At 61.8% G+C, this 11,575-nt stretch overlaps 3 protein-coding genes across 3 annotated transcripts in view; 2 read left to right on the forward strand and 1 right to left on the reverse strand.

Moving 5' to 3' along the window:
- TMEM190 (transmembrane protein 190) overlaps positions 1-11,575 on the forward strand; it is a 28,927-nt gene that overhangs the window by 6,326 nt on the left and 11,026 nt on the right. The gene's annotated exons all lie outside the window — the stretch shown is intronic.
- On the forward strand, positions 4,311-5,305 carry LOC110573684 (cytochrome c oxidase subunit 6B2). Its single transcript, XM_044922021.1, has 3 exons — positions 4,311-4,422; positions 4,943-5,043; positions 5,157-5,305. The coding sequence occupies exons 1-3, from the start codon at positions 4,311-4,313 to the stop codon at positions 5,208-5,210; spliced, it is 267 nt and encodes an 88-aa protein (XP_044777956.1). The 3' UTR covers positions 5,211-5,305.
- The window catches only part of KMT5C (lysine methyltransferase 5C), a 6,836-nt gene continuing 5,452 nt past the window's right edge, over positions 10,192-11,575 (reverse strand). The window contains exons 7-9 of the mRNA XM_044922004.1: positions 11,354-11,490; positions 11,047-11,231; positions 10,192-10,936 (exon numbers count right to left, since the gene is read on the reverse strand). Of these exons, the coding sequence (XP_044777939.1) occupies positions 10,443-10,936; positions 11,047-11,231; positions 11,354-11,490 (816 nt within the window). The 3' untranslated portion in view covers positions 10,192-10,442. The remainder of the gene's footprint in view (positions 10,937-11,046; positions 11,232-11,353; positions 11,491-11,575) is intronic.

An 11,575-nucleotide genomic window follows, 5' to 3' on the forward strand; every position in this document is an offset into this window, starting at 1 on the left:
CCCAGTAGCACGCGGCCCATCCCGGAAGGCCCCACCTGCTTCGGCTAATTCCCCAAAGGCCCGAGCCATACCTGTCCCATTTCAGAAGGCCCCACCTGTGTTGGCTAGTCCTCAGAAGCCTCCAGCCATACCTTACCCATCTCCAAAGTCCCCACCTATCCAGGCTCTTCCCCCAAAGGCTGCATCCCCCACTCCCCAAAGGAGGAATTCTTTCTTCATCCCTACCCCATCCCAGAAGGCTGTGACCTCACCTAGTCAATACAAGATGACACTGGACGGGGCTGATTTTGGCATGGTGCCTGAATTAAGTCCTAAAAGGGATGGGCTTGAGAGAAGGAAGCATGAAGGGACGCCACAGCCCATGTTGTTCGTGGGCACCCAGGAGATGGACGTGCTAGAGATGAGGACCCAGAGAACATCCATGGAGCTGCCTTTCACCACCACGAAGAAGCAGTCAGAGGAAGTCATGATCAGCAAAGCCCGGGAGATCACCCTGGATGGCCTGAAGGGCAGGAGCACGTTGGAGGACAAGGTCCACAAAAAGAAGGAGAAGATATCCCTGGACATGCCTGGCTTCAAATCCAAGGAGAGAGGAGAGCAGCAGAGGTGGCTCAAAACCCAGGAACTGGCCATTGAGGGACGCCCAGAGGAACAGAGCAGGCCCTTCTCGGTGGAGGGGCTCACCCTTGCCAAGATGATGATCATGGCCAACTGCAAGGAGCCACCCCAGAGACCAGCTGCAGTCGGTCTGCCCTCCTGGCTCTCAGCTCCCCAGGCGTCTGCTAGGTCAACAGAGGGCACAGTGCCCTTCAGCCCCCATCATGTGTCCTCCCCAGAGGGGAAACCGGGGGCAGTTAGGGAGCAGTCCCCGGTGGGCTCCTGGGTGCCCTTGATGGAGGGGACACCAGTGGGGTTTAGGGAGCAGTCCCCAGTGGGCTTCTGGGTGCCCTCGACAGAGGGGACACCGGTGGGGGTTAGGGACCAGTCCCCAGTGGGCACCTGGGTGAAGGGGAGAATGCATCAGTGGGCAGAGAGGAGCAAGCATCACTGGGTGAAGGAGCTTTCCCAGGACACAACAGGGCCTTCCGAAGTGCCCCATCTCACAGAGCAGGAGATGGACAGTGTCTCCAGCAGCCGGAATATGGATGATGTCTCCCAGTCTCCCATCCCTCTGCCCGCATCGGAGTGGGAAGATGTACCCCAGTCGCCCATCTTTCTGACCCCCATCTCCGAGATGGAGGCTGGGGTGTCCCCACAGCTCAGCAGTGTATCTCAAGAGCCTCAAGAGCCCAAGGAGATGTCAGATCTGAGCCCTCTGACCACGACCGGGTTGTCCTCAGAGGCTCTCTCACCCTCGCCCTTGGAAGTGGAGAGTGTGATGGACATGGCTACCAACGGGGAGAAGACAGAGGAACAGGATGTCTTCAGTGCTTCAGCCAGGTACTCGGGGTGACAGCTAACGTGTTCTGTCAACCCCATTCTCTGCAAGGTAGAGAGGATCATTCCCTCTTTTTTCACTTTTATTCATGGACTCAATATATATTGGGTCTAAGTTCTAAGCACTGGGGACACAACACTGAGCAATTGGGGGAGTATGTATGCTCCTGCCACCTGGTATGTAGAGCCCAGAGATGCTGTTTAACATCCTACAATACACGGGATGGTCCCCCACCCCCACCCCCAACAACGAGTGATCCACACAAACTATCAGTAGTGCTGAAGTTAGGAATCCTGACAGTAAAAACTGAATCAATTATAGTGTATGATATAATGTGAGAGCTCCATGGGAAGACAGCAGGGGAGGGGGCACTAGGCGTGAAGGTAGGCAGCCTCCAGGATGGGACTGGTTGGTCCAGGAGGGCCTCAGTGAGCTGATGTCACTTCTGTAAAAGACCTGGAGGAGGAGAGGGGGGACTCCATGCACACATCTGGGGAAGATAGGTGTGTGCAATATTATGCTGGACCAAGAGTGAGTTCCAGGGGGCCCCAGAGTAGAGAATGCCATCGGAAGGGTCAGGGAAGTGGTGGCGATCATGGGGGACCTTGCCGGCTTTGATGCTGGTGAGTGAGCTGGGGTTTGTTGAGCAGAATGGCTGGAAGTGATGTATGTTAGAAAGGGCTCTCTCTGGCCCAAGCATCGGGAAGGTAAGGGGGCAAGGATGGAAGCCAGGAGAGTAGGCAGGAGGCGGGTGCTGTGATCCAGGCACGAGATGATGTTGGTTTAGACAACAGGGGAGGTGTCGGAAGTGTTGAGAAGAGGCAGGACTCTAGAGATGCTCCGATGGCTGGGCCAATGGATTGGCTCATGGGCTGGGCCTGTCCATATGGCATCAAGGGCAACTGTAGGGTTTGGGGTCTGGGACACTGGGGAGATGTTGTGGCCATCGGCAGCCTTCGGAGAAGCTGTAAATGCAGTAGGTGGCAGGTAGAGCATCAGGAATTCCATTTTGGACATCTGAATTCCAAGATGTCTGGTGAAGATGTGCAGTAGGTAGCCAGATATGTGAGTCAGGAGTGACTTGGGAAATCATCGGCACGTGGAGAGTTACTGCAAGCTATGGGGACTGGAGGAGGTCTCCAGCCAGCGAGTGTAGACAATGAGAGTGTTTGGAAAAGGGGATACCATAGTCGTGGTGTGCAGAATGGTGAGAGACGGGCATGCTGACCGCCACGGGAAGGGAGCAGCTGTGTCTAAGGCCGCAGCGAGGTGCAGGAAGATGGGACTGAGACAGGGCCTCCGGATTCATGGGCAAGGATTTGATTATTTGTTACATGGTGGTAACAAAGACCTGAATGGGGCAGGCCTAAGGAAGCACAGAAAGCAGGGAGTCACCTGCTGTGACGCTTGAAAACATGATGCTGGGGGAAAGGAGCCAGAAGCAAAAGGCCTCCTCGTGGGTGATGCCCTTTGTATGAAGCTTGCGGGGCAGGCAAATCCAAGCAGAATGGTGGTTGCCAGGAGCTGGGAGTGATGGGAAGAATGGGGAGGGATCTCATACTGGGAACAGGGTCTCTTTGTGGGGTGATGAAACGTTCTGGAACTAAGTGGTTGTGGTCCCACAATGTTGTGAATGTAATTAATGGCATGGAACCGGACGGTTTAAAATGGTTGTGATGGTAAATTTTACATGATGGGTATTTTCCCACTACATACCTATTTACCTACCTCGGTACATTCGCAAAGAGGGGCTTCGGAGATGAGGAGCAGACCAGCCTTTTGCAAGTAGCTTGCTGGAAGGGGAGGACGGACCTGGAGAGGTAGCTGGTGTAGGAAGTGGGCACAGAGCGATTCTTGAGAGGAGAGCAACGTTAGTGCACTTGGATGTGGTGTGAAGGATGCACAGCTGGGCTCGAGAGCAACTAGGCAGGAGGGAGAGGAACTGGGAGGTACACCGGGGACAGGAAGAAGCGGGGGTCGGGGGGAACCCCGTTCCAGCTCACACTTCATTTAGCACGAGTTTACTGAGCACTCAGGGTGCTCTCCCTGTGGCCCCCAAAGCCCCCTCTGGCTTTTTCTCTCTCTCCAGCATGCTCAGTTCCGAGAGCCCTCAATAGCGGGATTCGGGGGACTCAATCTCAGTTGCCAAAGTGTTCAAAGGAGCCCAGCCTGGCCAGGTAGCCCGAGACCCCACAGACCCGCCTCAGTCCTGGCACCGGAGTCCAGGAGCTCAGACCCCACCCTGGCTCTTTCCTCTTCCCCACGGACCCCCATGGTGCTGTGCACCTCTACCGTGAGAAGCAGGGTGCTGAAAAGGCCGGGCGGGGGGATGCTCCCTCTCCGGTAGGGACCAGAGCTATCTCTACGTTTATATATTGGGGGGTGGGGAGCGGGACAGGGGAGAGCCCGCGGGGTGGCCCCAGCTTCGCAGAGATTAAAAGCCTGAGTCTGAGACTCGGCAAAAGTCGTGCCTGGGTGCCTGTGTGTGCGCGGGGGACCCCCAAGAGCTTCGTGTGGCGGGGGCAGGAGGTGGCGGGGGTAGGGTCCACGCAGACCCCGCCCGGCGTCTTGGAACATCCCCTGCAGCGCCGCTGCTCCCATTGGCTGGGGTCCAGGGGTCCCAGCCAATCCTGCCAGGGGTCATGTTTCTCCTCGGCTGGACCCCCGAGACTCAGAAGGGAGGGGCACCCCTGGACGGAGCCACAAGGACAGCTGACCCAGTGACACGTTGACATCACTCTGGTGAGGGCAGGGCGGGTGGGATCAGGGGCTGGGCTTCGGGTGGGGGCCAGCCACTGGGTGCGGGTCGGAACGAGTCGCCCCCAAGCCCCACGGAGCCCCCCTTTCCCCGCAGGAGCTGCCGCCTCCGTGGATGTTGGATGTTGATTCCCAGAAGCCCCCCAAGGGGAAATGGTCAACACCGCCCTTCGACCCGCGCTTCCCCAACCAGAACCAGACCCAAAACTGCTACCAGAACTTCCTGGGTGAGACCTTGCGGGCCAGTTTAGGGGCAGGGGGTGAGACAGGGGAGGCAGGAAGGGGAGCACCCCACCTGAAAATGGGAAGGTCTGGGACCCGCCTTGGCGGCGGAGACCGTTGGGGTGGAAAGGGGTGGGGGGAGAACCACGGTCCGCAGGGGCGGGGCCTACCCGGCAGGGGCGGGGCCTGGTGCGGAGGAGGCGGGGCCTGGCCGGGAGTGGGCGGGGCCTGGCCTGGAGGGCCCGGACCGAGTTCTGGAGGGGCGGGGCGAGGGAGGGAGAGGCAGGGCCTGGCCCGGAGTGGGCGGGGCTTGGTCTGGAGCGGGTGAGCCGACCATGGTAGACCGGGGTCTGGCCGTGGAGGGACGGGGCCTGGAGGGGAGGGGCGGGATTGAGTCGTGGAGGGCGAGGGGACGGAGGGGGTGGGACCATCATTGGGGGCGGGAGAAAGGGGCGGTGCTAGGCCGGGAGGGGCGGGGCGGGGCCGCGGAGCCACCCCGCCTGCCCTCCCGGCCCCACCCTGCAGACTACCACCGCTGCGTCAAGAGAATGAACCGCCGCGGGAAGAGCACGCAGCCCTGCCAGTATTACTTCCGCGTGTTCCACTCGCTGTGCCCCATGAGCTGGGTGAGCAGGCCGAGGGGGTGCCGGCGGCCGGCCGGCCGGGGCGAGGGTGGAGGGTCCCGTGTAGCTGAATCGGCGCCCTCTGCCTCCCCTCCCGCCACTCCCCCCCCACCCAGGTGCAGCGCTGGACCCAACAGATCCAGGACGGGACCTTCGCGGGCAAAATCTGACGGCCTGAGTGCCGCTCCTCCGAAGGATCAGCGCTCTGACCGCACATCCTGGCGTCTCGCGGAGACCCGGCCCCGGCTCTCCACTCCCCAGTCTGTGAGCCACCAATAAATCTCTGTTGCTGCTATTTCTGCCTCATATCTGGCGTGGGGGCTGGAGAAGTCCTTCCTGTGTCAGTGCCCTGCAGCTAACACTACTCGTTCTGATGAGGAGGGGGCAGGGATGGAGGGAGGATCGTCAGTCTCTAGGGCAGGATCGAGCCCAGCCCCTCCTGCCCCCGTTCCAGTGCCTCCAGCGGGCAGCGGCCGCCCGCCCAGGCTCCGTGGAGGACAGCACTTGCCCACGAGGGTGCTCCTGACTGTCCATCCCCACACCTGGTGCGCCCTTCATCTTCTCCCTCAGGATCTTCGCCTCTTACCTCCGCAGACTCCTTTGGGACTTGCATTCCCAAGTTCTGGGGGGTTGTTTGGTTGTGTACCCCCCAGCGCTGACCCCAACCCTCCCTCCCCAGCTCCGGACCCGTCCCCTGCTCTTCACCACTCTCCATCACTCCCCTGCCCCTGTCTGACTCCATTTCCCTCCAAGTACACCCCCGTCTCATCCCGCGCGCCCCTCCCAACAGTCTTTTGCACGCCTGGCCTCGGCCTTCCAGCACGGTCCCCAGCCCAAGCAGTCTCCTCCGTGGGTCTCCACAGATACCTGTCACGTCAGTTTCTCCAGGATGCTCCTCCAGGACGCTCTGAGCTCCTGTCTGGATAATTCTTTGCTCCTGCCCCATCCAGGCGCTGGGCCTGCCTTCAGCCAGCCTCAGAGGTGGCAACACTGAGATTCATTCTGATTCCAAATGCCCCTTGAAATGTCACCTGTCTAACCCTCCCACCCGCACCCTGGCCAAGGCTGAGGAGTGACCTCTAACAAGCACAGAGCCCTGGGATTCTAGCCTGGCCTAAGTCCTGAGCAGGGGGAGGACTGGGTCCCACTGTTTATCCCTGAAGCTGTATGCTTCCTGGGACAGGCTGGACCCACACTCTGCCTGAAGTAGTCTCAAGGGGCCTGTTCAATCCCGGGGTTCAAAGGTGGCTATTACTAATCATAACAACTGAACAAGCCTCTTGACCTGTGTGCACCTCAGTTTCCCCAGTTTTTAACCCAGATGGTGCAGAGTCCCATTACCAGGAGAGGTGTGATGATGGGAAGGGCTGAGCGGACTCAGGGGAGGACTGGCTCTATTCTGCTCCTCGCTCCTCCCGCCCTCCTTGATGACCATCCCCTCGCATACCCTCCACACTGCCCTCATCACCCCACCCAGGGCACACCCCAGACGTCCCATCTGCTGGGGTGGCTGCACCCAGATACCTTGCCCCAGGACTCCCTCTCTCCAACCACAGCCTGAGAGGCAGGAGGGCAAGTGAGGGTGCAGGGTGTGCTGAGAGCTGCAGGAAGGGCTGTCCTGCTCTGGTGGCGGTGCGGCTGGATCAAGGAAGGGACACAGGCAAGGCAGCTCTGAGTCACCGCGTGGGGCTGACAGGCGTCTGACAGTCGGGTCACCCAGGTAGCCTCTGCCAGCCTCTTGACCTCACTCAGGGTACCAGTGCCTGGAGTGCACTTTACCCCGTTGCCCAGGAGCCCCTCCCAGCCGTCCTCCTTCTTTCCATCTTTGGCCCAGGATCCTCCCCACCATCATCCCTCTACCACTTCTGGAGCTTTTTTTTTTTTTTAAGATTTTATTTTGGGGAGAGAGTGTGTGCTTGTGCAAGCTGGGGGAGGGACCGAGGGAGAGGGAGCAGACTCCCCGCTGACTACGGAGCCCCGCACGGGGCTCGATCTTACCACCCTGAGATCATGACCTGAGCCGAAATCAAGAGTTGGACGCTTAACTGACTGAGCCACCCAGGCGCCCCATTCTGGAACATTCTTTACACTCTGCCACCACGGTCCTACGGATGCCTGAGCCGGAGGCGGGGTCTGCGCCAGCATCACTGCAAACTCCCAGGCCCTGAACTCTGAACACCGGTTCCGCTGCTCCTCTACCAGCTCCTCGGAAGCAGCCTCCCAGGCCGCGCGCCTGGTTCCCCACCCCTCCCCCCACTCTGCACCCCTGCTCGCCTCACCACCCCCTTCCCCACCTCCCCCTCTTCCTCCAGTGCCATCCCCTCGACCTCAGGCCATCTCTCCTCCTCCTCCCGTCTCTGCAGACCCTCAGCCAGCTCCCTCCTCCCTCTCTACAGAGAGGCTCAGTCAGGTGCTTCCCTCTCAGAATCAGCTGCCCTTCGAGGCACCTGCTCTCCCTCTCCTATCCTCTCCTCCCCCCCCACCCCCGGAGGAAGCCCTGCGGCCCAGCTCCAGCCTCCTCTCTCTGGTGTCTGCCTTTGTCAGAACCTGAGGAACTCTGAGAAACGGTTCAAGCCCCAGCTGCACGGCGTGCCGGCCCTGTGGCCCCGGACAAATTCGCTAAGCCCCCTGCCCCATGGTCTCTTCATCCCAAATGCGCTGATGAGAACACGTGGACTTCGTAGGGCTAATGGGGAGGATGCTGCTGTGAGTTACGGGTTACAATCCTCTAGCCTGGTGTTCTCGGCGTGGGGGGGGGGGTGCTCTGTGTCAGCAATTCGGGGACTCAGAATCAGCGTGGCGGTTCGATGCTGGCGCCCACGCCACGCTGGACGGTGGGAGCGACGGATCGATAGCCAGCTGCCCTCTTCCATCAGCAGCTCCAGGATGGCCAGCCCGTCAACAGGGGCCTGGAGCTGCCGGAGGCATCTGGTCAACGCCATGTGCATGCAAAAAGGTCAGAGAGCGCCCCCAAGGAGACACATGGCCCAGGACTGGGGTGCCCGGCCTGGATGGCGCTCTTGGCTCTGCTGCAGTCCCAGCCGCCAGAGGCAAGGAGAGAGCTGGGGAGGGGGGAGCAGAGCGCAGACCTCGCCCTGTGAGCTGCAATTATTCCGTTTCCCGCAGCTCCTTCTTTCCTTCACCACCCAGGTCTTCCCTGTGCCCTCGCTCAGGCTGCCGTGCGTCTGATGGGGCTCCAGGCCCTCCCCCGACCCTCACGCTCCCCTCCCCCCGGGCCTGAGCCACCAGGGGGAGCTCCCGATGCCAAGCCCGGCTCCCGCCCCCACCCCCGGGTCCTGACACTTCACTGGCCACACCTTGAGCTCCTTGCACTTCCCTGCCGTGGTGGGGGTCGCTTTCTCGGGGCTCAGGGCGGAAACTGGCAGCAAGGTGGGTGCCCGCAGGCCATTTGTAAAGGGGGAGCCCTGGGAGCACGGTCATGAAGGCTGGGCAGTGTCAGGGCCACAGCTCCTGCCCTGGAGGTCTTCCCTCCCCATCCCCTTGTCGTCCAGCCCAGCGACTCTCAGCAGCGGTGGCTTTGGCCCCAGGGGGACATTGGGCAGTGTGTGGAAACACCTTTGTCACAACTGGTGCTCCTCATCCTACAACACAGAATTAGCTGGCTCCAGGCAGCGGCCGTGCCAAGGGTGAGACCCTGACCATCGGTTTCTGATCTTTGTTTCTGGGGTTCGAGACACTCTTGAGAATCCGATGAAGGCTTCAAACCCTCTCCCCTGAGAAGAACACGCAGACGCACATTTAAAATAGAATTTTCGGAGGTTCTTGTAACCCTCAGTGGCCGTCTGGGAGGAGAATCCTGTCTAGAAGCCAGGTCCTGCCTAGAAGCCACGGTGAAGGCGCCTGCACGCCAGTCCGTGTAGAGGCCCCCTTCTTTATGGACGACGCCATCCCTCTGCGTCCTCTTCTCCCTCGTCTTTAACAGGAGGGAGAAACCTAGCAGGGGAAGTAGGAGTTGCAGGGAAGAGACACACTCTCACTCTCTCCTTCTGAAAGCAAGTGGGCTCTCTGTAAATGAAAGGAATTTCAAGTAAAACGATTACAGCTCTGCATGGCCCCCCTCAGGTGGTCCCCCCTCCCTGCCCCACCCAGTCCTCAGCTCCCCCAGCCCCACCTGACCCTCAGGCATGGGTGAGGCCTCAGGGCCAAGGAGGGAAACAGTGCCCCCAGCCCCCCCCACCCCCCCCACTCACTGGTCTTGTTAGCTGTCTGCATTTCTTGCATTTCTTCTGCACCACTGGGGCGGAGGTGACAATGAAGAGGGATGGCAGGGTCCCCACTGACCTGGATCCTGAGCAGCTTGAGAAGGTTCATTGCCCTGGTCCCATAGAGCTGGGCCGACCAACAGGACTCGGACGAGGGTGCGGGGCAGCTGACTTCGGAGGGGCAGCCGGCCCCGTGTGACTGTGGGCGAGTCCCTCTGCTTGCTGGACCTGTTACCTTGTCTGAACGACAGGGAGCGTCCCCCCCCACGTGAGGACAGCTCCGGAAGCACTCTTCAGAAGTCTGGTTCTCTGTCCTCCGCCATCCTCAGGGGCATCCTGCGGACCCTTCACCCTTCCAAAGCTCGTAGGCCCCCAAAGCCTGGGCCGCCTCCCCCGGCCTGGTCTCCCCAGCAGGGCTGAGGGTCTCACCTGCTGACAAACATCCCCTCAAAACATCAATCAAAATGAAAAGCTACAAAGGGCACTGCTTATAACAAGGTTTTAATAAAATAAAAAGTTCAAGTGCTTCCAATCCCCCAACATACCCCATTCTGGTGTGGGGGAGGGGAGGGGCCCCCCACACCCCAGTAGCACCAGGGATAGCACCATGAGAAAGATGAGGTCGCATCCGGCCTCCCTGAGACCCACGGGCTGGTGAGGACGTGTCCCAGACATCCCCCCCAGCCTGCCCCCCACCTCGGACAGTCGCAGAGCTGAGAGCAAGCCCACTCGCCTCCGTAGCGCAGTCTCTAGGCAGTGCCACCCCCAGGTCAGTTCTGCCTCCTCCTGAGGCCTGGGCTTCTGGGGAGACGCCATGGGGTGGCCCCCACCCCTTATGGCTTTGCTCCCTGGGCAGGAGGTGGGAAGGGAAGGGAACGGCTCCCGCAGTCCTGAGGCTGGAGGTGGGGTGGGAGGGCAGCAGCGGCCAGGGCACCCTGCTGGGGTGGGGGTGGCTCAGGGGTCAGCAGTCACAAAGGGTCAGGGGTTAGATCCCTGGGTGTCTCCAAACCAACCCAGCCCCGGGCAGAACTGGGCTGGGGCCAAGGGCCAGCTCCCTCCCAGAGGTCCAGCGGCTCCTTCTAGAGGTCAGTGAGTCCCCGAGAACTTGGGGCTCGGAGGCAGGGGGCACGAGGAGGGACTCCTTCCTCTCCTGGCCTGGGGCCTTCCCTGTCCAGCCCATCACAGCCCGTCACCGTGGACATCCAGGTCAATGGAGCCGTGGCTGACCACCAGCCTCAGGCGCTTGGGTGGGGAGAAGGGGGCGAAGGCAAGGGCCTGCTTGGGGATGGGGGCAGGGCCTGGGGTCCCGGCAGGCGCAGGGGCAGCGGGCGGGGCCGGGGCCACACGCCTCAGGTCCACACGCACCACGTAAGGCAGCCCATAGCGCCGGGCCCAGTGCCAGTCCTGCTGTGGGGCCCAGTGGGCGCGGGGGGCCGGGCCCAGGGCCACCAGGGCCTCTGCACGCAGGCAGCAGTGGGGACCACAGCCTCCCCACCGGTGCAAGGAGATGCGGGCGGTGCGGAGAACGGGGGTCGCTGGGGCCCGCCGGGGCTGGGGGCGCCGGCGCCTCCGGGGGCGCACCCGGAGCTGGGGCTGAGGCAGCCACTGGAGCCAGAGGGGCGAGGCGTCAAGGCGGGCACTGCAGGGCAGGGGGCGCCTGGGCTGGCAGGTGGCTACGGAGGCCGGGGGGGCGGGGAGAAAGGAGTGTGAGCAGGGCCTCTGGCGGGGACCCGAGGGCGGGAGGTGGCGGGAACAGACAAGGGCTTGGGCCTGGGGGGCTCACCACAGAATGGGTCCCGGCGCAGCGGGGAGAGGTGGGCACAGGCCCTCAGGCCCAGTGGACCCTGCCGGCCACCGCCATCCAGGCCCTGCTGCAGCCTCCGCTTGGTCTCCCGGAGCTCGTACTTGTCCGGGGGCCGAGGGGGCAGGGGTGCCCGGGGCCGGAGGCGGAAGGCTCCTTCACCTTTCCTGGTTGGGGGGGGCCGGGAGGGAGAGAGAAGGGAGCGGGCCCTGAGGAAGCACTTCCGGGTTCACCGCAGCGGCCCTCTTGCTGCTGCCCTCCTCCCCAGGACCCCTCCCGGGTGCCTCACCTCTCACACGTGTAGCATTCACAGTGCTCATTCTTCTCACCAAAGAAGCCCTCCCCGTAGAAGCAGGTCACCTCATCCCCCGGCTCAATGTCCCGGAGCACCTTCACGCAGGCCGCGTTCCCATCTGCGGGCACAAACTGGGGGCCCGGCTGCTCAGTGGCCTGTCCTGGGGGCGCCTGGCCAAGTGCACTCCCAGGGACGGGGACGGGGACAGGGACGGGC

The sequence above is a fragment of the Neomonachus schauinslandi genome, chromosome 16 (genome assembly GCF_002201575.2).
Source record: "Neomonachus schauinslandi chromosome 16, ASM220157v2, whole genome shotgun sequence".
NCBI lineage: Eukaryota > Metazoa > Chordata > Mammalia > Carnivora > Phocidae > Neomonachus > Neomonachus schauinslandi.

Excerpts from the sequence above, each read along its gene's own strand:
- LOC110573684 (XM_044922021.1), top strand. The coding sequence starts at position 4,311 with ATGTTGGATGTTGATTCCCAGAAGCCCCCCAAGGGGAAATGGTCAACA. Across the intron at positions 4,423-4,942 it reads CTGCTACCAGAACTTCCTGG|ACTACCACCGCTGCGTCAAG; the intron begins GTGAGACCTTGC and ends CCCACCCTGCAG. Across the intron at positions 5,044-5,156 it reads CGCTGTGCCCCATGAGCTGG|GTGCAGCGCTGGACCCAACA; the intron begins GTGAGCAGGCCG and ends CCCCCCACCCAG.